This window comes from Sinocyclocheilus anshuiensis, unplaced genomic scaffold (assembly GCF_001515605.1).
Source record: "Sinocyclocheilus anshuiensis isolate Anshui unplaced genomic scaffold, SAMN03320099.WGS_v1.1 scaffold697, whole genome shotgun sequence".
Classification (NCBI taxonomy): Eukaryota; Metazoa; Chordata; class Actinopteri; order Cypriniformes; family Cyprinidae; genus Sinocyclocheilus; species Sinocyclocheilus anshuiensis.
Window position 1 is genome coordinate 1,610,345 of NW_015538036.1, and position 23,937 is coordinate 1,634,281.

Consider the following 23,937-nt stretch of genomic DNA (forward strand, 5'->3'; position numbering starts at 1 on the left):
GGTTTTATTTCATTGTCATGCTTACCAACCAGGTATTCAGATGATTACAGTTTATAACAGTTTATGTGTTTTGAGCCACATACAAAAGAACAACAACAACATATAAAACCATTGCTAGAGTTTCACTGCTAGTAAACAAGTACTTATATAACTGCACTTGTTTTTTTCATTTGAAACCTTTATTGAGATGTATTATTTTATATTAATATTTTAAAAAGTTTATAAAGTAGCCCTGGTTTCCATATACCTTGCAATATCCAGTTTATCATGAGTGTGCTTCTTCCCTATCAAATGTATCATAATTTTTTTATTTGTGTGATTCTTCACAAAATGTACAAAAGTTAATTCAACTCAGTTTACCCAACTCCTGCCAACCAACGAGGAATGTATAACCACTCGTTTAAAATGGGTGAATAAATATATTTCTCAAGACTTTATTTTACTACAAGCTTAGAGAAAAGAAACATTGATACAATGAAACACTTTATCTGGAGAACCATACGGATTGGGTTCCATAAGGATAACAATGTATTTTAATCACTGCTTAGACCTCTAAAGACAAACAAAATGCAGATTTAAACAAACAATCAAACAAACAAATAAAATGATCAGAATAACTGCGCATAGTGCTTGAGGAATTTTACAATATATATTACACCAGTCACCTGGCCTACTAGTGTCAAAGCACGAACGTTTAAAGTGATCCGTGCATTTGCTGAAAATAGTGCGCTCCATATAAGAGCAGCGTTCACCAAAACCGACATTTATTAATTTCCATTATCAACTAAATAACGTATCACGTTCCAGGCATATTTACAGTAAGTACTGATGATAATTTCTCTGTAGAACAAATAAAACCGTCAAAAGGAGTGCACACGTTCCTGGGATGAGTATATATCCTTCCGCCACTTTTTGTGGCTTTTAGACTGTTTAGGTCTATCGGTCAGTGCTGAAGCCCCGCGTGAACTGTGTATATCACTGAAAATATCGCACTTAAAATAACAAAAAAGCGAAATTACCGGCTTGGTTTTTTTGTTGACATCTAAAACATATGGATTGTCCGCGCTCTGCTTTTAAAACGGGCTAAATTGTCTCTGTTTAGCAGGAATTAAATCAGCAGAGCTAGCTAGCTGAAGTAGCAGGCAGCGTTAGTGGAGACTTGGAATAACTGGAGGAGTAGCTTTACACGCTGGCTGTCACTAGATCAACTGTCAGCTAACGCGTCAAATAGCATATTCTGCACTCGTCCGCGGTGTAAAACGTTTTCTCAAACAGTCAGAAAACTCTGCTCAAGCTGTCGTTTATGGGATCACCATGTCCATGAAGCCGCAGGCCGGTGGTAATCGCAAACCCGGCGGAAGCAACAGCGGAGCCGCAGCGGCCTCAGGTACCGGGGGAGCAGGAGGAGGCGTCGGACACCAGAACATAGGAAGGTGAGAGCCGAATCTGCAACACGAAGGGGTTTTAATTTGGAGGACGGGCGAGCGTGAACCTAGCGGGGGATGCGGCATGCCTGCACTTGTGTCGTAGTTTAAAAACGCAGGTTGTGAAGTTGCAGTGGTCGGGATTGAGCGCAAGTAGGCCGATATAGGCCAAGTTCACAGGACAGAGATTCACACGTTAATGGGCACAAAGCCATCGCGGTTATAACATAACAGCTGATAGCGGACAATATGTGCTTGAATATTTGAGAGGGGCGGGTTGTCTGCTGTGATGAACACGTTCAGGATGAATAACGTTAGTGTCTTTGCCGGTGAAATATGACTATGACAGCTTTGCCCCACTAGACTGATGCATTTCTATCGTTTCCGACTGTATAATGGGATTGAACGGGTTTCACATTTGAGCAACGTTAAAAGAAATGATTTGCGAGCCATAAAATGAGAGTATCAGCAGCGATATACAATTCATCGTAGTGTTGTTAGCGAGCTAACTAGTCAACGTTTATTTGCTTACACCGTTACTATCTGTCGCTCTTATCCGCATGACAGTCTAGTTTGTTGATAAATGTAATTTAGGAATATCTGAAAATAACGTTACAATCAGGAGCTCCTTAGAACATTATTTCTGCATCGTTTCATCGTTTGCCTTTGACTTGTGTCAGTCCCAACAAAATGCCAAGGTGGCTACACTTTTATCTTCTTTTTTATCTGTCGTATAAGAACATTTAAGAACTGTCAGCTGGTTTTTAAACCGTTCTGAGAGCCTGTGAATTGGCATTATGGGAATTCATCATCCAATATGAGAAGTCACATGTTAGTTCCCTGTGTCACTATTGAGAATGGTATTAACCCAGCTTCCGTTTTTGGTTTTCTTGATTTTGGTTAACTCGAGGACACGGGTCAGAATTGCGTCTTTCCCGTTCGTTTGGGAGACGAACCTTTCACGGCTGGAACAATTTGTCAGTCGCGTGCGTTGCCGATGAGAGGCGGTGCGCGCTCACATGGGAAAGTCAGACCACTGTATCAACCTTGACGTTTCCAAGAGGTTGCGTGTATTAAGTCCGTCCTTGCTAGATGACATTTGTGTAAGTGTGTACCTTTAGAGCACGATGTGATACACGAACAATATTGATAGGATTTTTTGTGTGCTTTAAACGTACATGGAAATGTCTATTGCTACAGCTTGAGAGGCAGAGAGGCCTTCATTGGCATCGCATAGTCACACTGCATGGTGACATTTTTTTATTCTTGTTTACATGGAACAACAAGAGTATTATGACTTGTAGAAACTGTGGGAATCTTGAGTGGTGCAGTGAAGCCTTACACCACCTGTAATACAGCATTTGATTTGTACTTTGGCTGCTGAAAAGGGACTGTCATTCACAGCTTTTATTCTCTAATTTATTTGAATGGACTTGAAGCACTTGATAATTTGTACCCAGATCATGTGCACTGAACTCATTCTTGTTACACATTAGAGACCTCATTGCTATTTCATCCAACATGTGTAGATGATCACTTTATAATTTAGGAGCTCTCATTCTCGCATGTTTGAGGTATAATGTCGTCATTGGCTATGAATCATGTCCTTTCAGCGAAATGCTGATTTTTCCTAAGCTTGTTGTTTGGGAACTTCACAAGTGCTTCTTTGCACAATGAAATGCATGAAGCATATGATTATCTGTCACTCCCTTGTCATTGCAGCTCTGGGTGTATGCCAGTGCATGTGCAATTGACAGTTCCATTGGTATCACATTAATTATTGTTCCTGGTAAAAATGGTTTTTGGCTCTGCAAACTGTGTATACAGCATATCAAACATTTCCATGTATCCATTTGATAATAAATGATCTCTTATCAAGCTTATCAATCATTCTGTTTCCTCTCTTCCCAGAGGACGCAACAATGCCAAAGGACCCTCCACTGCAGTGAGTATCCTTTCTTTCAGTTTCTCTTATTTATTCATAATATTGATTTTCTAAATTGACTCACATTTAAAATTTCTCCATTTCAAGCCGACTGAGAAAACATGAAAAAGTCCCCTGTTGAACTGTATATCAGCACATTGAACACTGCTCAACCAATTAAATTAAATACAGTATAAATATAAATATTTTTGTATAATGCTGTACCGCAGACCGAAATAATGCTCTTTCTTTTTTTCAATTATCTTTTAAGGTGGCCTTCAGTGGAGTTTATGCAAACATGAGGATGGTTCATGTTTTGACCTCAGTTGTGGTGAGTCCAAATGCACAAGACTGAAAAAAATGTTTGTTTGTTCATATTGCAGCTGTTATATTTTTTGTTTTTATGTCGTCATTCTCTTTACCAAAATAAAACCAATACAATTTGGTTTTGTGCTTCACCACTCAACAGGGTACCAAATGTGAACTTAAGGTTAAAAACGGACTGATCTATGAAGGAGTTTTTAAGACCTATGGCCCAGAGGTGAGGAGAGGAATTTCTGTAACTAATCTCAAACATTTAAATCACTGGGCAGCAAAAAAAATATATATTCACTTTTATTCTACATCTATGTACATATGACATTTTTCCCCTATATGGTTTTGTTCTGTGCATCTGCAGTGTGATATTGTCCTGGATGCTGCACACAGGAAGAGTGTAGAACCTAATGTGGGCCCTCGCCGTGAGGATATTGTGGAGAGCATCATCTTCAAGTCCTCAGATGTAATGGTAGTTCATTTCAAAGATGTGGACCTTAACTATGCCAAGAAAGGTGAGACCTTTGTCAAAGAAATGTTTGTCCCTTGCTTCTTTAGTGGTTCCTTTACAGGTACATTATAGGCTCTGATAAGATGTAGTATAGATGCTGTGTAGGTATGAACTTCCAAAGCAATTAATCTATGAACACAAATAGCAGGAAAACTGATCCATTTACTGACATCACAACAAATTTCTGTAAGGTCTTGTACATAATTCTACACATTTCAAAGTGTGACTTAAAATGATGCTTTGAGTTGGCATCAACCATCAGAACAGATTTTTCGAGATGTAAAGTCGAGACGTTTTTTATTGCTGAAACTAGAGCCATCGGTTATATTTTACTGCAGATGGGGTGATGTGTATTTAGAGGACTGCAGTATATGCATTTTATAGAAGACCAATATGATTAGACTGTGGTCGGAAATTAAAAAGCAAACATTTTACTTGCACCGTGTATTGTATTAACCATTGGATAAGTACAAAGAACAGAACAAATGTGCTTGTGCAATTCTTTCTCTATGAGCTCCTGACTATTATACGTTAATTTGGATTAAATAATCCTGTAATATACAACCCACTAATTATATCCCATGATTGATAAAGTTTTTCAAGGAATTTTCTCATGGTTGACAACAGTTCAGTACCAGTTCAGTGGCATTGTTCAATTCTACATATTTGTTTTAGTTTAGTGCCTATTATTTTTTTAATCTGTGATGGGCTTTATAATTAAGGCTTGTTTCCACTGAGCGGTTCGGTACAATACGGTACGCAATTATTTCTGTTTCCACTGTCAGAAGTTGTGAATGGTACCAAAATAGCGAACCGTACCATACCACTTTTTTGGTACCCTTCCGTTGGGGTATCTAGCACAGCAAAGGGTACCAAAAGGGTGGAGCTAAACTCACCGCAGAACGTTGATTGGTTGACTAGAATCGTCACACTTGTGTGATACAAGGGGATAAAGCTTCTCCTTCACTCGTTCCGCTCTGCTGTCCATGTGTGTTGGGCTTATTTACATCAGAGTGCGCAAACACAAAAAAATATAACCGTGTATTTTATAATTGTATATTTTCACACAGACAATAGCCGTTTCTTAATATGCGTTCTTGTGGACTTGTGAAACATCATTGCCCAAAAACCCGTGTAATTTTCTAAATATTACTGTTATTGTGTCATGAAATGTAGTTTAAAGAGTTTTTCAGGCGAGAATGTAATTGTTTAAAACTCAAATCTGCGGTTTATTTATAAAGATAGCGCCTATTTGAAAATTTGTTCCAGGCGATCACAGTGCGCTCAGTGCTCATGTATCCGCCGAGAGCAACCTTAGCTCAGCTAGTCCTTACGACATTTGCCGCTGGCTCTGATGTCTCTGTAGAGATTAAACATGAGATACAATTCATTTTGGGTTGGCTATATTTAACAGGCATTCGTCGTCTCATGAATCTATTATTTGTTCCTGGTCATATTGTTTTGGCTGAGCACAAAGTTATGTTAAACTTTATATATTTAATTTGAACTTTACCGTAGAACAGCGCTGACTTTGTAGCATAAGTTTGACTGAACTGTTTGCTTTTGTCTTTATTTCCTCTTATATAAGCCACTTATACTTTTATAATGGCTATTATTGTTCATAAAAAAAAAAAAAAAAGAGTTGTGCTTATTGTCGCGGTTCATCGATCGCTACTTTCCGGCATACACCACGCCTACCAAGTAAGGGTACTATTGGCAGTGGAAATGCAAGCCTGATCAGGGTTACCCGTACCGAATTGTACTGTACTGTACCATACCGCTCAGTGGAAACGAGCCATTATTCATACACATTGTCTCATCTTGTTTTTGTTTTTTTGAACACACACTTCAAGTTAAGTTAGTTGTTAGAGTTGAGTTAAAGACTGTCACTATAGAGGATGTGGTGTTTTGCTGTTAGTAAGCATGAGCCAAATAGGTCTTATATCCAATGCAACTATTTACAGTAAATATGAAGCAACCATGTCTGTATTTACACTGTCAACCAATCTCAGATTTTTTTTTTCTGTGGTGTCAGCTGCAGATCAGATTTTGTTAAATGTGTGTAAACATCAGATATTTTTTTAACGACTTGGGCTGTGTTTGGTTCTTAATCTGATACATATTCAATATCTGGTCATTGTATCCAATTCTCCTTATTTCATGTAATTAGTGTTTACAGAAAGGGAATATTCTGTTATATTTGTAAATGTCTGGCTGCCAAACCCATATTATTACAGCAAGGAGATGTTTTCTCTCTCTTTTTTATTTTTTATTTAAACCTTCAAATGAATGATACGTACACAAGTCAGTACACATAGTTGAATTCATCATAACATCTTGCTGCCTCATACAGGGTTTCCCCACGTATTTAAACTCTCCTGATTTTAGTGCCATTAAAATGTCTTAAATATGTGTTTTTTCTGCTAAGCATTACACTTTGAGGAGAATTGTTAAATTTTATTAAAAAATATGACAGTTTAGTGCAACGTAATGTTGTTACTTTTGTTTACATGTGACATTTTGCATGCTTCACCAGAGGTGAGTGAGGAGTATGGTGTTAGATTAAAATTTTCTGTGAAATATGATATGTTGAGATTGTGTGAACTTGTTCTTTATGTGCGTAGGGGTGTGTGATATGTATAGTCTACGATAATATCAGAATTATTGCTTTAACATTGTGCAAGCTGTCATTATGGAGTATGTCACTCTGCCAAAACAAACAAACAAAAAAAAACATGGCTTGAGAGTATACATTTTTACTGTGTGATGTAAGCATTTATATGCCAAAAAATTCAAGTTATACATGGCCATTTTTATCCCCATAAGTTTTTGTTATATTTTTATCATATGATGTGTGTGTGTAGTATTACACAAGCAAGAGTGCTTCTCCCAAATATCAGCAGGATTAGAAAATGTGATACTGATTTTATATAACAGTTCAATAAACACTAAGTTAAAGGGATAGTTCACCCAAAAATGAAAATTCTGTCATTAATTACTCACCCTCATGTTGTTCCAAACCCGTAAGACCTCCGTTCATGTTTGGAACACAAATTAAGATATTTTTGATGGAATCTGAGAGCTCTCTGACCCTCCATCCGCGTGGCGCAGCTGACACAGAACAGCATGCGTTGTTTACGTTCAGTGGATACTCTCAAAAATGGCACTAGGGTGACGCAGAGGGGACGAATTGTTGAATAAAGCCGTTATTTTTTTTTCTTTTGTGCACAAAAAGTATTCTCGTAGCTTCATAAAATTACGGTTGAACCCCTGATGTCACATGGATTATTTTACCGATTTCCTTGCTAGAGGTCGACCGATGTATCGGTTTTGCCGATTAATCGGCACCGATAGTTGATTGCTGGAACTATCGGTTATCGTCAAAAATCCATGCCGATAGTTTTCCCGGGTTGTGTCCATTGCTGGAGCGTCTGAGAAGGGTCTGCTGTCATTATACAGTGCGAGAGCGGCCTCTAGTGATTGAAATCATTGACAGCACGTGCTATTTGTTTAGACACGTGATACTGCACGCTGAACAGAGTGGGAAACTTCAGACGCGGATTTAAATGCAGCCGACAGAAAATCCTGCTGCGCCACAGAGCGCCATTCACGGGTTTGGAACGACATGAGGGTGAGTAATTAATGACAGAAATTTTATTTTTGGGTGAACTATCCCTTTAAAATTGTTAGTTTTAGGCAAGTTATTGTAATAATCTGCATTTTGATCGAATCAGTTTAATTTGATTATAAAAACAGTCACTTGCTTCATGTTGAATAAATTAGCCATCAAATGCTGAGTGAGTGCATGACTCAGTCAGCTCACTCAAGACAGTAACTTGCCGCCACCTACGTGTACCTACAGTACTATGATTAAAAATGCATTCAGTGTAAAAGCTTGCAAAAATCACTCAGCAAAATATTGTCTAATTATCGTTGTCAACAAAATCTCTGAAAAGACACTTTTTTCCTATAGTACGCCCTTAGCGTGTATGGTATTCCTTTTTATTTATTTAGATCTTAAAAACTTTTTTACAAAGTCCTAAATTTGACTTAAAAATGTGTAGGAGCCATGTGCAAGTTTTTTGATACATGGAATAAAAGCATAACCAAAACCATAAACTTAATCTGTGATGTGCATGTAAATGTGGTCAGTGTTATGCAATCAGATCTGTGAGCTTTGCAGTGTCAGTGCAGACCATGAAAAACATTATTATGGACAGTGCCTGCTGTAGTCCTGCAATTGTTTTCATTACTGCTGAATAAGATGTTTATTTGATAAAAGTTCAAAGTGTGGTGTTAGGAGAGGGCATGACATTTTGATGGATCAAAGACAGTGCAAATCACTCATTAAAATATATTTATAATGCTACTACATACATTAGGAATGCAAAACACACTTAGGAAATTATCATTCCAGACATACCCCTGTGTGGTAGCTTTTTATCCTTTTGTTGAAAAATGCATTTGTTAAAAGCGGCTTTTTTAAACGACATTTGCAACTTGCATTAAATTTGAAGTGTATATATACTGTATTATATCCACTGCTCCTTCCATACAATCTACAATCTAACCCTGCCTGCCTGTCTCTATCACTGTAGGTGCAAAGAATGCATTAGTTGAACCTGGTCAATGACTTTATCAAACTGACCCATTTTTTTAATTCTGTCTCTTTCCTCTTAAATGGGTGTAGTCTCATCAGATGCAGGTAATGCAACTCATCCTCTTCTTTTGCCAGTGTATTTTTATGCAAAATCTTTTCAGTTGCTTGCGGCATTCTTTGAGTAGGTGAATAGTGCATGACTTGCAGGCATTTTGACACAGAGATGCTTTTGTTATTGAAACACTGATGCAGCCTTTAAGTCAGAGGATGTTGTTTTTTCATTATCCTCACAAAAGAAGCACACAATATCAGCTTCTTAAGTGCTCTTTGTGTTCTACATAGATTAGCCAGCTATATGAATGTTTGATATGACCACATTAATGCTATTTCTCTAAGATATTTTTAAGGTAGATTAAATGTTTCTGAGTCTCCTAATCGCCTCTTTTTGTTAAGTACCTACAAACAAAAACACACATTTCAGAGTTCAATTAGAGGTAGCTTTTAGAGAAGGTTTGTGTTGTACAGTACTTCACCTCAGGAATTGTGCAATGTTACGACTTTAGCTACTAGATTTCAGTTTTTTTGCACCTGAGAATGCAGGGTGTTTATAGAAATGGCACAGATACAAGAATGATCAACTAGTTCATATAAAGATGAAATGGCATTTGCCATCATCATACCAAAAGCCAAACAAGCAACACACAAGTGCCAAACCCACTCAAAGCTGGCTGCAAGTAGCTACTGTAACATTTTGATTGTCATTACATAAGTATCCTGATAATGTTATATTAGAGGCCCATTTCATTTCATGAGTGTCACAATATTGCTTAATCTAAATAAATCCTAGTAGGAGATCATAATTCTTCAGGTTGTGATTTCATTTTGATTTGTTTGCATATTTTTCTGCTTTTCTTTTATAAAATCTAATTTAATGAAAACAACATGAACTGTTAAATTCAGTGCAAGAACAGTTTAATATCAATAATGCAAATCATGCTGCCATGAAAACTCTTATCTAGTGCTGTCAAACGATTAATCGCATCCAAAATAAAAGTTTTTGCTATCATAATATGCTTGTATACTGTGTGTGTGTATATATATATAAATACACACACGTACAGTATATATTTTGAAAACATTTCCATGTATATATTTATATTAATGTAATTGATATTATAAATGTATAAACATACATGTTTTTCTTAAATATATACATTCATGTGTGTGTATTTATATATACATAATAAATATACACAGTACACATACATATGTAAACAAAATTATTTTGGATGCGATTAATCGTTTGACAGCACTACTCTTATCTAATTGGTATTGTTTTTCATACAACAGCATTTGAAATCCGTGAAATTAAATGAGTTCTTTTCATTTATCAGTTCTTTGAAACTACTGATTGAAATGCATGGCGTCATGCCAGTTTAACAAACCCACATGTATTGATTCTTTCCTAATTCTTGTAATACTGTTTCCTCTTGAGTTCTTTGTGACCCTTAACCTCTGATATACTCTGTTGAAGGTCATGTTCTCAGGAATCTCACTTTCCAATTAGTGTTTCTGTTCAATAATCAATTTTATTTTGTAGTGTTAAGGTACAGTAGCATTAGTAAAATTCAGTGAAATTTTGCAGGCAAAAAGGTCTGTTGTTAGTAATGTAGCAATGTATGAAGCACAGCGAACACAGAAGTTACTTTCAAACAAAGCAGCTTTCTGTTGGTCAGTGTGGCGAATCCATGGGGAACCCACGGGAAAGTCTTTTGCCCTCATGCAAAATTCTGAATTGTGTGGATTCCTATTAAAATGAATGGGTTTTGCCTATGAAAATTCAGAAAATGTGAGCGCACCTTTGGTTTACGCATCAGGATTTAATTAACTGTTAGCAATGACTTTAAAGGGAACAGTGAGAGGAATCACTCATTTGTTTTTTGGTCATTGTACAAGAGCTTCATTCTTCAATGAGAAAATGAACAGGATGTCAGAAAAAAAATACAGCTCCACCCTTTTTTTCTGAAAACATGGCGTTTGAAATGTGTTTGTAATGCAGTGAGCTCAGAATCAAGATTGTTGTCTTACGACTAAATGTGAGATCCTTGCCCCTGCACCACCATTTGTGTCCATTTAGAAATCATCACCCGTTTTCCATTTCATTATGTTCCCCGTATCATACATTTGTTTTCATTTCCGTTTTATGTTCCTTCTATAAGCATTTGTGTGCTTTTGCATCACCATGATACAAGTGATATGAATCCTGTTGTTTGTCTTGTGTGTGTTGGTGTGCGGTGAAGACAACTTCACAGACAGTGCAGTAAGTGCCCGTCTGAATGGAGAGCACAAAGAGAAGGATCTGGAACCCTGGGATGGAGGGGAGCAGCACACCTTGGGCAGCATGGAATCTCTTGACACTGATCTGGTGAGACAATAGTCGACAAATCAGGCTTGACATATAATGTTGGATTGTTTTAGAAGTATCATAAGCAGTAACAATGTTTAGATAGTTAATGCTCTTACAAGAGGTATGAGGTGAAACAGTAATCACATTTTTGAAACCGTCTCTCCCTCAGTCAAATGGTTGGGATCCTGATGAGATGTTTAAATACAATGAGGAGACATACGGTGTGAAGTCCACCTATGACAGCAGCTTGTCCTCGTACACGTAAGTCCTCTCATTTGTGCTATGAATCACATCTGATGAGTATGTCCATTTGTATAAATCCTAGCTATGTGTTGTCTCTTAAGTTGTCTCTTTTCCTTTTGTTTCCAGGGTTCCTTTGGAGCGAGACAATTCTGAGGAGTTCCTCAAGCGGGAGGCTCGTGCATCACAGCTGGCAGAGGAGATCGAAGCCAGTGCCACCTATAAGGCCCGCGTAGCTCTGGAAAATGACGACCGCTCTGAGGAAGAGAAATACACTGCTGTGGTTCGTGGAGAGAGGGAGCTTCACAGCCTCAACAGGTGAAGGCGATTTTATTGCTGATTTAAATGTTACTTAAATGTGAGTTTGGTAAGCAGTTTCTGAGTTGTCTGTATTTCCCCATTCAAGTAGATAGGAGCTGGCCTGCATGCCTAAAATAGCTGCTTGGAGGCATTAGAAATATGGCTGCCATGTATACTTTGATTCATGTAATCACTTTGATTAACTTCAAAGGTTATGCTCAGATTGAAATATATTTACATATCCCTGAAGAATACAAAAACTTGCTGGTTTTAAATGACAGCTTGTTGCATGTTATTTCATCTGCCCAAATTTTGTGCAACAGTTATATTTCCTTCCTTGGTCTGGATCAACGCAGGCAATAGCAACAAATATCTGCAAATTTATTGTTGTTCTTCAAAGTTTTGCAGACAAAATTGAGTAATTTCAATAGGAAACCACACAAATGGGAACTTTGCTTCAGGGCAAAAGATGTGGATGTTGCCCCATGTTGACCAACAGAAGGCTGCTTAGTGTGAAAGTGAATTCTGTGTGAGATGTGCTTCATTCACTATTGACAATGGAAAAATTACCTATGCTAATGTGACTGCGGCTTCACAACCGTTTTTAGTTGTTATTAGTTGGTGCTAGAATGTAATTATTTTTTCAGTTTGAAGAGTATTGCTCATTACTTTCAATGCAGAGTTTTCCTCTTACTTCTGTTTACTTCAACAGGGAGAACAAATACATTCCCCCTAGTCAGAGGAACAGAGAACCAGGGATGTCATGGGGAGCTGGTCGTCAAAACTCACCCAGACTGGTGCAGTGCAGCCCTGGGCCACCCGCAGCCAGATCTGGACCTCATGAATACAATGCAATGGATCAGCGCGTGGTCAATGGAGGTATAAGATGATTTTTGCACTCTTTGTTTGTACATTGACTTATTTTGGGTCATGTTGGGTATCCAAAACAGCTAGTGACTAGTGTTGTGGTACCTTTATTACACCATCAAGTTTAGTAATGTATGAAAACAAACTGTATGTTTGGTTATGCAGTTTTGAAGCCTTGAAATATTATTGGTGGTGGTTACCAGCACAGCTAGACAAGCAATGTGCTGATATTTTTTGATAGATGTCTCAAAGTTTTCCCTGGTGTCACTTTTATTGGAATCATTTCTTAATCAGTCCATGAAACAGAACTCAAAATTTCCACTTAAACTACTAGGAATTAGAAAAAAAAGAGAATCTATTCCCTTGGCTTATGTTATCTATTAATCTATTGTTCTCTCCTTCACTAGTAATCGATCTACCAAATCATCTCTCTGGCTTTCAGTCTTTTCATGATAAAAGGATTTGAGCAAGGGAGTACTGCAGGCCAAGACTGCTGCTGTTCCAAGAGAATCTGATTGATCTTTCCAAATGTTCTTTCTTTGAAGTCCTGTTTCCCGGTGTTTTATGTTTCAGTGCCTTAGAATTAACCTCAACATGTGATTTGTTGCATTTCGTCCTTGTTCTTTGGTGTCTTCTCATTCCTTCTCAACTAATTTCTTCCCAATACTCTTCCATTACCTCTCTCTGGAACTTTTCTCCTCACTAGTGTCAGTGTTCTTATCTAAACTGCTCATTCTTTAATGCCTTCAAACATTTCTGTTTTCCTATTCAATTTACATGCTCATTTGTTTCCCCTCCTTCACTCACTTGCTCAAATGTAGTTTTTCTTTCCTCTCATTTCGACTCATTTCATCTCTATCAGGTGCACACCCTTGGCCCTCGCGCTGCCCATCTCCCTCTTCTCGCCCTCCATCCCGTTACCAGTCAGGCCCCACCAACTCTCTCCCGCCCCGGGCGGCCACGCCCACCCGGCCTCCTTCCAGACCCCCATCCAGGCCCTCTCGGCCCCTGTCTCACCCCTCTGCTCATGGCTCTACAGGGCCCCTGTACACCATGCCCAAACGCCTGTCCTCAGAAGGTATCAGAAATTCCAGACCGAGCAGCCATTTTGTTGTGGCACCACTGCTCAGGTTCAAGTTTTGCAATCCAAATGCCTGAATTAAGGCTGCCACTAACAGATGTGGGACTTTCCTGGTGTTTAATAAAATGACTCACTCCTCTACTTGTTCCATTTTCTATTGCTATCCCTGTTTTTATGCATGATTGAAGTGATTTGGGGCACGTTTCACTCACTCATTTTCTGCGGTGTGTGTGTAAGTGTTGGCGTTGTGTTTTGGCCATGGGGACACCACTGGCAATGCCCAAGTGCTTCTTTCCATGTCTGACATTGGCTTGACATTGTGTTCTCACACATCAAATGAGAAACTGTCACAACCTCTTCAGTTCAAATGTATTTCAGGTAGATTGATTAGAATTAACATTCTTATCCATTAACATTTCATGAATACGGAGAAAGGCACATGACATGTGGAGGAAAAAGTGTGGCAACAAACGAAGAATTTGTTTCCATGACTTAATAATTTGTGGCTACAGTGTACTAATTTTTGCTTCATTTTAGTAAACATGTGGCCACGTTGTTCTAATTCATTCTCTCATGTTAATTTAGTTAAAGCATGGCTGCATTTTGCTAATTAGTTTCCTAGTTTTCATTTGGTTAAATATGGTCACTTTGTATTAATTCGTTTCTTTGTTTTAGTTAAATTGTGACCAAGCTGTATTAATTTGTTCCCTTGTTTTAGTTCAATCATGGTAACAATTTACAATTTACCCCCCCCTTTCTTAATTGTAGAAAGGCCACAATTAATAAAATGTGAGCACAAAGTCTTTCATTATGGTCACAGCGTTTTTTTTTCTTCTTTTCTTCTTTTTCTTCTGCATGTGATGTTTGGTACTCCGTACATGACTGACTGAAATGAATGACTTGCTCAAATTTGGTTAAAACTACATTCTCTGGTATGTGTCATAGTGTGTCCAAGACATATTTAAACCACAAACTGCTGTTATACATAGTTATGAGTGTGTTTGTTTGTTTTTTTCTAGTCTTTTTTTCCCCCAGTTTTTGCTTCATATTTGGTATTTTGAATGTCACATGCACTGCAACTGCTTTTGGAGAGAGCTACACACTACACATTGGTGAGAGATGCCCTAAAGGGGGTGCGTTTCTTCCTCTAAAGCTCACTCATCCCTGTGTTTGTGAATGCAGGTCCTCCAAGAATGTCCCCCAAGTCACAGCGTACTCCTAGACCTCATAGAGTGGCCTCTTGTCGGGGCGGTGGGCCTCCTCCGACTGATTATATGTACCAAGGTGCATCGGTGGAGGTTTCCGCTCCCCCTCCAACTCGCAACAGTCCTTCTGGGGGAACCTGGTCATCTGTTGTCAGCGGTGGTATGTCTAGATTATAAATCTGTACCCAGATTTCAGTTTCATTCAGAATGACTTGCTGACTAATTTTTTCCACTTCCTCTTTAGCACACAGACCTCGATCACCTCGACAAAATAGCATTGGCGGAGGTGCTCCAAGCCCCTCCTGCTTGTCTTCCCCTCAGGCTGGTACAGTGCCAGTAGACTCTGTGACAGCTTCCACAGCAGCGACGTCACCCACAGCAGCCAATTCGCCCACCAACCTGGAAGCATCTCCAATTGAAGAGGGTAAGGACGTCCCTTAAACAATATGTGCCATTTTAAGGCCGGTTTAATATGTGTTATAAATTTCCTCTGTACCAGATCTCACAACAGTTTTTTTTTAAATAGCCAAAGAATCAAGAGTACTAGAGACGAGACAAAATTCTCCCAATGCCAACAAGGAGAATGTGAAACCTATTGAAGCTTCTGCAAGCATCGCTCGATCCATCGGAAAGGGTGTGTACCTGTGGAGATGTTATGCTATTTATCATGTACAACCAGTCATTTTAAATCTGAGTTTTGGAGCTTTTGCTAAAGCTGTTTTTTTGCAGCATGCGATTTTGCTGTGTTGATAAAACGCAAGAAAGCTGAAATTGCCAGTTGTCAGTAAGAATTAGGGATTTGGCTTCTAAGAATTCTTTTTTTTTCTGCAGAATTGCTGACACTGTAAATATAGATAGATAGATAGGAAATGACTTTTTCAGTTCATCTTATAAGTCATACACAAACTGCCATACAAATGTAGGTACAGCATATGCATTAAAGTAGGGCTGATACAATATCTGATTTTCATTCTTTGAATTCCCAATAATTTTTCCTGTATCTATAGAAGTTTTAAAAACTTGTGTTGTCTCTTGTTTTTCCAATAATTACACTCAAAATAAAAGTTTAGGGAGAGTTTGAGTTTGTAACCATAACTGTACAAAAGCATACAAAAAGGAACTTGCTGTTGATTGTAACTTGCTGCAGACTGCAGTGTCTAACTGGAGTGTCTCGCTTTCGACTGTCATTTCTCCAACATTATTTTGTGTGACAGTAGCAATGTAGCTAATGTGTGCTGGATTAGTATTAGCATAGTATCAGTATTTTATATTTTTTTAAATATCACGTTTATCGCCTCTATGGTATATTGCGAAACCACTGCATCAAAACTGAAAAATCAAATGAAATTATGTAACTTGTTTTGAATAAATGTGCTTTTTTTGATCTTCCTAGGACCTTCAAGCATGGCTCCAGACCACAGGAAACAAATAGATAATTTAAAGAAATTCAGTGTAGATTTTAGGGTAAGTTGTATTTCTCTCCCATTATGAGTGTTTCATAACTGTATTTCCATTTATTGAAACCCTGCATCATTTGTAGTTGCAGTCTAGCTCAAATCCAGATTCAGTTTTTGAGCCCATGGTGACCAAGACTCCACGGGACCTCGTAGAAAAGCCAAAGGATCAAGCAGCTGAGAAGAGCACCATAGATTCAACAGGACCTAAAGTCCCCATGGAGTCCGCCATTAGTGAAGAAACCTCCACTGCTGTGAGCGTCGCCCCAACAGGAAGTAAATCTGGTACCCCTTCGCTTTCTCCTTCCTCTGCTGTACCTGAGCAGAAACGAGGGCCTGATGTGACATCTCAGGGCGTTCAAACCACCTCGCCTCTGGCCAATGCTGCTGCAAAAGACAAGGATGAGAAGGAGGAGAAGAATGACCCTGTAGCAGAGTGAGTCAGCAGAAGAAAATGGAAAAGCTCTAGCATTATCAGTGTCAATCACTTACAGAACTTACTGTCAAAATGATAAATACATTTTCTTAAAAAGATCAAGTTGCTTAAAAGAGTCTTTCTCAGTAAAATGAACCATATCAGATATGTGTTTCAAACCCATATTGTATTGTCAGGAAAGTTCATTTCCCTGAGGAATATTCTTGTCATATTGTGAATAAAACAACATTAATTTATTGTTTATGCACGTTTTAGGAATGTTAGAAAATCTACTCTCAATCCCAATGCCAAGGAGTTCAACCCAAGGGTATTTTGCTCCCCTGTAAGTAAATTGGTGGTTCATTTTGTGACAATTTTCGAACTGAAATCAAAATTTTTCCCAAAAATAGACAATGTTGTACCTTAAAGGGATAGTTCACCTAAAAGTAAAAATTGTCATTTTCTCACTGTTGAACATAGAAGATATTTTGAATAATGTGGGCAACAAAGCAGTTGCTGGTCCCCCATTGATAGTATTTTAATTTCCATACTATGGAAGTCAATTGTCACCAGCCATTATTGGGTTACATTTTTCAGAATATCATGTTCAACAGAATAAATAAACTCGTACAGGTTTGGAACAACTTGAGGGTGAGAAAATGACAATTTTCACTTTTGGGTGAACTATCCCTTTAAGGTACAACATATTTTGTTGTCTTAAGTTGTTTTGTTTTTCCATTGGGTTTTCTAGAAGAGGGCAAACAAATATAGGATAGAAATGTACATGTTTATTATATTTATCTTCTTTTTATTTTATTTGAACTCTTTCCTCAGCCTAAACCATCAATAACCCCCACTCAAACCCGGCCCCAGGGTCAGCCCAGCCCTTCCATAGTAGTGCAGCAGCCCCCTGCCGTCTATGGCCAGACCATGTTCCAGATGTACCCTCTGACGCCTGTCAGTCCTGGCGTTCAGGTGAGCTCCATTACATGAACCTTTCTGTTAGTGTAATCTCATTCGTTCTGTGCATGGAAGCCCACATCTATCCCAAAACATTTGTTCTTATTTTCATTCATGTGCCAAGATCCTTGATGTCCTGATTGCATTCATACTTCAGCCATCCCTCCTACATTTTCATTTGTCAGCTACATTTCATCGGCATGTATATCCAGCACATGATTGCTTTCGTTCAGTGAGAAGGGCCAGTAGAGGCCTGTTCAGGCTAAGTCTGGTTTAAATAAAATGGCACAAATTCTGAATCGTGTAAAAAAAAAAAAAAAAAAAAATCATATGTGTGCACTAGTTTGTTGTGCAAAAATGGACTTGGTGTGAACACACCTTAAGGTCAAGAACATAATGAAAAAAAATGATTTGACTGGTAGCATGCTACCAAACTTTGGAAGGAGTTCATGGTTTGTCATCAGCCTGAGAAGTTACACCTCACTGATGTTTGATATTGTATTTGCTAATTTACGCTGTACTGACCAAAATAAAAGCTTTACTGTTATATATTGTGGTGTAGAGTGGAAAGATGCATTTCAGCAATTGCAAAACTCAAAAGCGACAATTAGACAATTAGTCTTTTTTTCCCTCTACAGCATCATTTAAAAAGCTTTTGTTTCATCTTTAATCACTCGCACATTTTCTAGAAAATGCATCTTATACTTAAAAAAGCAAATGATTATTACACTAAAGACTCGTTCTTTTTGTTTCTTTTCCCTCTTTCCTCTCTCTCCATTAGAAAAGCATTATCTGGAAGGTTTGTGCAATTCTAAGCTTCTTTTTTTCTACTGAAAACATGTATGAGATTTTTATCTGCATAACTGACCAGCAGTTGTTGGTTTGTCCATTTCTTACTGCAGCTGATCAGTTTTATTATTATTATTATATTTTAATACTGTTGTCAGTAAACAAATTTTTATACGTTTTCCTTGTCAACTAAAATTTATCAGTACTTTTTTTCTTTAAAATTAGTCATCAATTTTTGTTTTAACATTTTCCTGTTTTTTTGTTTTGTTACAAGTATTGAAGCTTTGTTTGCATGAACACTTGACCAGAAAAGTAAAAAGCCAGAAAGTTCTGTGGCTTTATTTCAGTCAGAAGCATTAATGTGTGTATTCTCGCAGTAGAGGACAGAAGTTTGTTGGCACATCTTAAAATTCATGTCTTTAAGAAACAGAACATGGGGTTGAACATATTAATCCACAAACATTGCAAATGTTTACAAATAGCTTTTTCCCATGAGCACTGTGGGCTAAAAGAGAAAGTGCATTACAGTGGTAATCAACAGAATATAATACACAATAGTTTTAAGATGCATTCAGCAGTTCAAGACTGTGAAAAACTCAGAACATAGATGTAGTTCTGCATCTCAAGTTCTGCTCCTCGTCCTTTAGCCTCCAGCCATGTACCATGTTCAGGTTCCTCACATGACCATGAGCCAGACCAAGCCCTACAGACCAGGTAAAGGTGAGAATGCTTCACTTGAGTGCATGGTTTTTTTTTTTATAGAGCTGCTTAAGGCTATTTTGTTTTTTCTCTTGTCATGAGCTTTTTCAGTGTGAGGGAGTTATGCTATATGTTTTTGTGTATTGATTTTGTATAATATTTGCAGGGCTGTGCAGTTAAGAAATAAGATCTGTGCAAAATGAATTTTTTTTCAACATCATGCCCATTTCATTCTCTCTTCTTTTGCTGTATCTGATTGCAGTACCAAACATGCCACAGCAAAGACCAGACCAGCATCACCCACCTGGCACGTCTACAATGATGCATCCAGCTACAGCTGCTGGGCCGCCCATTGTGGCACCGAGCCCAGCCTACTCCACCCAATACTTCACTTGTAGCCCCCAGCAGTTTGCTAGCCAACCTCTGGTACAACAGATGTCCCACTACCAGACACAGGTACAGTGACTTTAGAGGTCTCATTTCTAATAAAGAATTACTAAATAAAAAATTCCAGGCATCCAAATGTGCTTTCCTCCCTGCTTTAACGTGGACAAAAAAAACTGTATGGTATGTCTAAATTCATAGTATAAAATGGTAGGCAAGTAGTTCGCGAATGACTTAATACTTCTGTTGAAAATCTGAAGAGCACATACAGTGGACATTTTTTTTACTGCACCATGAGGAAGAGTCCACAGGAAGGGAGTTGTGAATGGCAGTGAAGCGACACAGCTGATGCCATAGATCACATGACAAAGCCAACATGGCAGATGAAGTACGCCTGGATTCAAAAAAAGTACAGTGTACTTTTTTCACAGTCATGAAGTTTGTAGTCAAGCAGTACCTACTCAGACAGTAAATGGTTTTGGACAAAACTTGAGCATTTATAAATGTGGTGCCTGACAGTCTTCTATTTGTGAACATTATGTTCCTATTCTTAGAACAGTGTTGAAATGCTGAAAAGATACCAATATCAACAAATGACAGGTGGAACTTTTTATAAGATCCATTAGGAATCTTTGATTCTTTTGCAAATAGCATTGTTATGGCTTGTTTGGATACTTACTTGAAATTTTTTTTGTTTACAATAATACAAGAACGTTAGAATTGTATCAGTATAATATGTATATAATAATAATAATATGACTAAATTATTATTAAATATGTATCCCATTAATCCTAGAAACAATTCTTTAAATTTCCAAATGTTTTGCTTTTTTTTTTTTTTTTTAACACCAGCTATATACAATGTAACATGAACATAAACAAACAATTAACATATAACATTAACAATTCCTTTTCACTTTTAAAGGAACTGCCATTCACCATATACCATTCATTAAAAATATGATAATGTGGATTTAATGTATTTAGTCCATTTTCTGCAAATAAGGAAAAAGTGTTTTGGACAGATAATATTTATAAATGAAGTCTTTCACTCATCTTGTTTAAGTCATTAATATAATCTTGGGTTCCTGTGTTTCAGGCCCAGCATGTGTTCAGTCCAGTGATTCAGGGCAGTGCGAGGATGATCACCCCTCCTGGCCATGCTCAGCCCAGCCTGGTTTCTTCCTCCACTCAGTATGGTGAGCAGACGCATACTATGTATGGTAAGAACTCCCGCCAGCACAAAGCCTAAACCTTGCCAGCCCATTTAACCTCTTTACTATCATACAGTGCATCTGTTCTAATTTTACAATTACTTTTTATAGCTTCTGAGTAGCTCAATGCTACAGCAAGTAATGATGGTCTTTGTAATGAGTCACAAATTAATGACTCAACAAAAATAGCACCTAATTTTCAGTTGATGTTTCTGTTGTGTTTTCTTTTTATAAAATTTTTAATTGTAGTTATAATATTTATATTCTTTTTATGATTTAATATCTAAAAGTTTCAATGTCAGTTACAAAACTCATTCTAAAAAATAGACCGGAGTATGTTGTTTGTATTTATTTGTATTTGGTAACACTCATATTCATTGGATTTATTTTGAGTAAATGCAGTGATACCATATATTATAACTGCTTGTGTTTGTCTGTTTCTGTGTTTCAGTGTCACCTACCCCCATTCCTCAGCAGTTTCCCCACCCAAGCTCTACCCTTCACCATCATCCGCAGCACCCTCAGCCCTCTGCCACCCCGACAGGACAGCCGCAGCAGGGTACTCAGCATGGAGGCAGCCACCCGGCCCCCAGCCCCGTTCAGCATCCTCAGCACCAAGCGGCGGCCGCTGCAGCCCAGGCCATCCATCTGGGAAACCCACCACAGCAGCAGATGTACTCAGCCCTGGCACCCACCCCGCCTTCCATGACCCCCGGCCCCAACCCTCAGTCTCCTCAAGCCAGTTTCCCCTCCGCTCAGCAGGCTGTCTACATCCACCCCCAGCAGGTGCAGCATGGGTATAACCCTAACCATATGGCTCATGTGCAGCAGGTTAGTGTTAACGAGTTAGACACCAGGATTATAGAAATGCTAAGAAATACTTACAATTATTCATTCACTTTGTCTGTAAAGGCCCACATGCAGTCAGGGATGGTGCCTCCACATCATGGCACTCCTTCCCACCCCCCCACTATGATGTTGATGGCCACACAGGCTCCTGCTGGCCCCCAGCCTGCGCTGCCCCAGGGTACTCTCAACCCCATCCCTGTGTCCTCAGCCACACACTACTCCTACACTCTCACCCCTGGTAAGGGCCTGTCTCCGATCAACTCAACACACATCAGAATCAGAAAGAGATTTATTACCAAGTATGCTTACACACACAAGGAATATGTGTGAATTTCTGTGACAGAAGAGTTTCCGATGAACGGGGTCAACAGCAACACAGATAGTAAAATAAAAAATAAAGATACGATACATATATGTGTGAATATAGTATGCAAATATACAGAGTGGCCAAAATTATTAGAACACTAGTATTTTCACCAGCTAAAAATGGTTTTAAGTCAGTTATTTCTATCTTTAGCTGTAGTGTGTCAGAAGGAAATATCCAGTTACATTTTCAAACATTAATTTTGCCATTCATTTTAATAATCCAGTGAGATTTTTGTCTGACAACAGCCAGTGATCTGATCTCTTCATCATCCAGTCTGTCTGCAATGACATGAAGAAAAGAGAACAAACTGAGACAGACTAAATCCAGAAGAACTGTGGCAACGTCTCCAAGATGCTTCAAGAAACCTACCTGCAAAGCTACAGTACTGTTAAAAGTTTTAGGCACTGGAATGCTGGAAAATGAGGATGCTGTCAAAAATAATGTCATAAATAGATTTTCTTTTTCAGTTATCTTCTATTAACTACATTAAATCAGTATTTGGTGTGACCATCCTTTGCTTTTAAAGTAGCTTTTGCCCTAGGTGCACTTGTGCATAGCTTTTCAGGTAGGTTTCTTGAAGCATCTTGGAGACGTTGCCACAGTTCTTCTGGGTTTGAGTTGGTAGTAGTTGCCTGCATCTTACATATTCCTCTGTTTGGGAATAAGGCGACTCCCACTTGAGTTTAATGTGTTTTAACAAGTGATTCTTAGAGACTTGTGTACTTCCATGTAATCTCAAAACCAACTTTTTATTGTCTTCTTTTGTATGAAAATATAGTGATTGGCCAGTTCTGTTTTGCCTGTAATGTTTGTTCCATACTGACTAGGGTTGTTAATTGTAAATGGTTTTTTTTCCCCACCAAGTTTCTCTCTTCATTTTGCTATGGAGGTTATAATATAAATCTTTGTGTTTTTGATCAGTGCAAGGTCACCATCAGCAGCAGCTGTAGAGGATGAAGATCAGAAAACAGCAGTCGATTTGAGTGGCTCCTGATCTTGGCAGAGCCATCTGGCCCCACCTACCACTTACTGGCCAACAAAATTTTACCTGTCTCTAAACTCCCCTTAATGGCCACGAGAACCTCAATCATACTGCTCTACTGCTACCCACCACCAGTGATTAAGAAACACGTGCAGGCAAAGATGTGGTGAACTCTGGCTTTTTTTTAAAAAGAAAAGAAAAGACGAGAGTTTTAACGACGAATCATTTTTCACGTTTCAGTGACACTAGAACTCTTGCAGTGGGTCCTAACAATAACAAAACAGCCCAGATGAGTAAGAAAACTGTGCATAAGTAACTGGAACATTTCGTCTGCACCTAAGTTAAAGATAATTCTTCCGTATATTGACAGTATTAACATTACTGTTAAATGCTGCTGCTATAGCTGTGCTCAAGACCTTGGGGTAAATCAACACCAACAAAGTGAAATGGTTCTAACCAAACTAAACACAAGAAACTTCCATTATTGAAGATGTTCGGCAAAAAAAAGCAGATAAATTATTTATTAATTTAATCTGATGGCAAAACCCCATTAGACTTGACCGTTATAAAACTGTTAAGTTAAAATAACTTTTACTTTGTAGATAATATAAATGAATAAAAAAAAAAGAAAAACATTAAAAAAAGTTTTAAAAACTTTACACGTCTTTACTGTGTTTTTTTTACTGTCATTTTGTTACTTCACTTGACAACAATGAAGACACTACTTCAGTTTTAAAGGGGTCATATGATGCTTTTTTAAAGATCATTATTTTGTGTATTTGGTGTAACAGAATATGTTGACATGCTTTCATGTTCAAAAAACACATTATTTTTCAAATACTGTACATTATTGTAGGTCCTATATGCCCTGCCTCTCTCAAACGCTTCGTTTTCTACAAAGTCCCTCCTTCCGACAACGCAGTCTGCTCTGATTGGCAACTGACCCAGTG

At 38.2% G+C, this 23,937-nt stretch overlaps 1 protein-coding gene across 10 annotated transcripts; it reads left to right on the plus strand.

Moving 5' to 3' along the window:
* The first annotated feature begins 914 nt into the window (after positions 1-914).
* LOC107680995 (ataxin-2-like) lies at positions 915-23,170 on the plus strand. Of its 10 annotated transcripts, none has more exons than XM_016477110.1 (25): positions 915-1,433; positions 3,336-3,369; positions 3,620-3,679; positions 3,818-3,889; positions 4,028-4,178; positions 8,865-8,879; positions 11,075-11,199; positions 11,351-11,442; positions 11,551-11,739; positions 12,434-12,600; positions 13,451-13,666; positions 14,852-15,034; positions 15,119-15,298; positions 15,401-15,508; positions 16,268-16,338; positions 16,415-16,764; positions 17,020-17,086; positions 17,578-17,718; positions 18,485-18,502; positions 19,140-19,212; positions 19,454-19,647; positions 20,675-20,798; positions 21,241-21,620; positions 21,702-21,876; positions 22,927-23,170. In XM_016477110.1, the coding sequence occupies exons 1-25, from the start codon at positions 1,315-1,317 to the stop codon at positions 22,953-22,955; spliced, it is 3,333 nt and encodes a 1,110-aa protein (XP_016332596.1). In that variant the 5' UTR covers positions 915-1,314; the 3' UTR covers positions 22,956-23,170. The 10 variants fall into 10 exon arrangements, with proteins under 10 accessions (XP_016332596.1, XP_016332632.1, XP_016332602.1 ...); XM_016477146.1 differs by having other exon boundaries at positions 20,675-20,774; XM_016477116.1 differs by having other exon boundaries at positions 19,140-19,206.
* The last annotated feature ends 767 nt before the right edge of the window (positions 23,171-23,937 follow it).

Bases quoted from the DNA above. Each gene is read 5' to 3' on its own strand.
- LOC107680995 (XM_016477110.1), top strand. From the start codon at position 1,315: ATGTCCATGAAGCCGCAGGCCGGTGGTAATCGCAAACCCGGCGGAAGC. The intron at 3,370-3,619 runs GTGAGTATCCTT...TTATCTTTTAAG, and splicing joins CCAAAGGACCCTCCACTGCA to GTGGCCTTCAGTGGAGTTTA. The intron at 19,648-20,674 runs GTACAGTGACTT...CCTGTGTTTCAG, and splicing joins TGTCCCACTACCAGACACAG to GCCCAGCATGTGTTCAGTCC.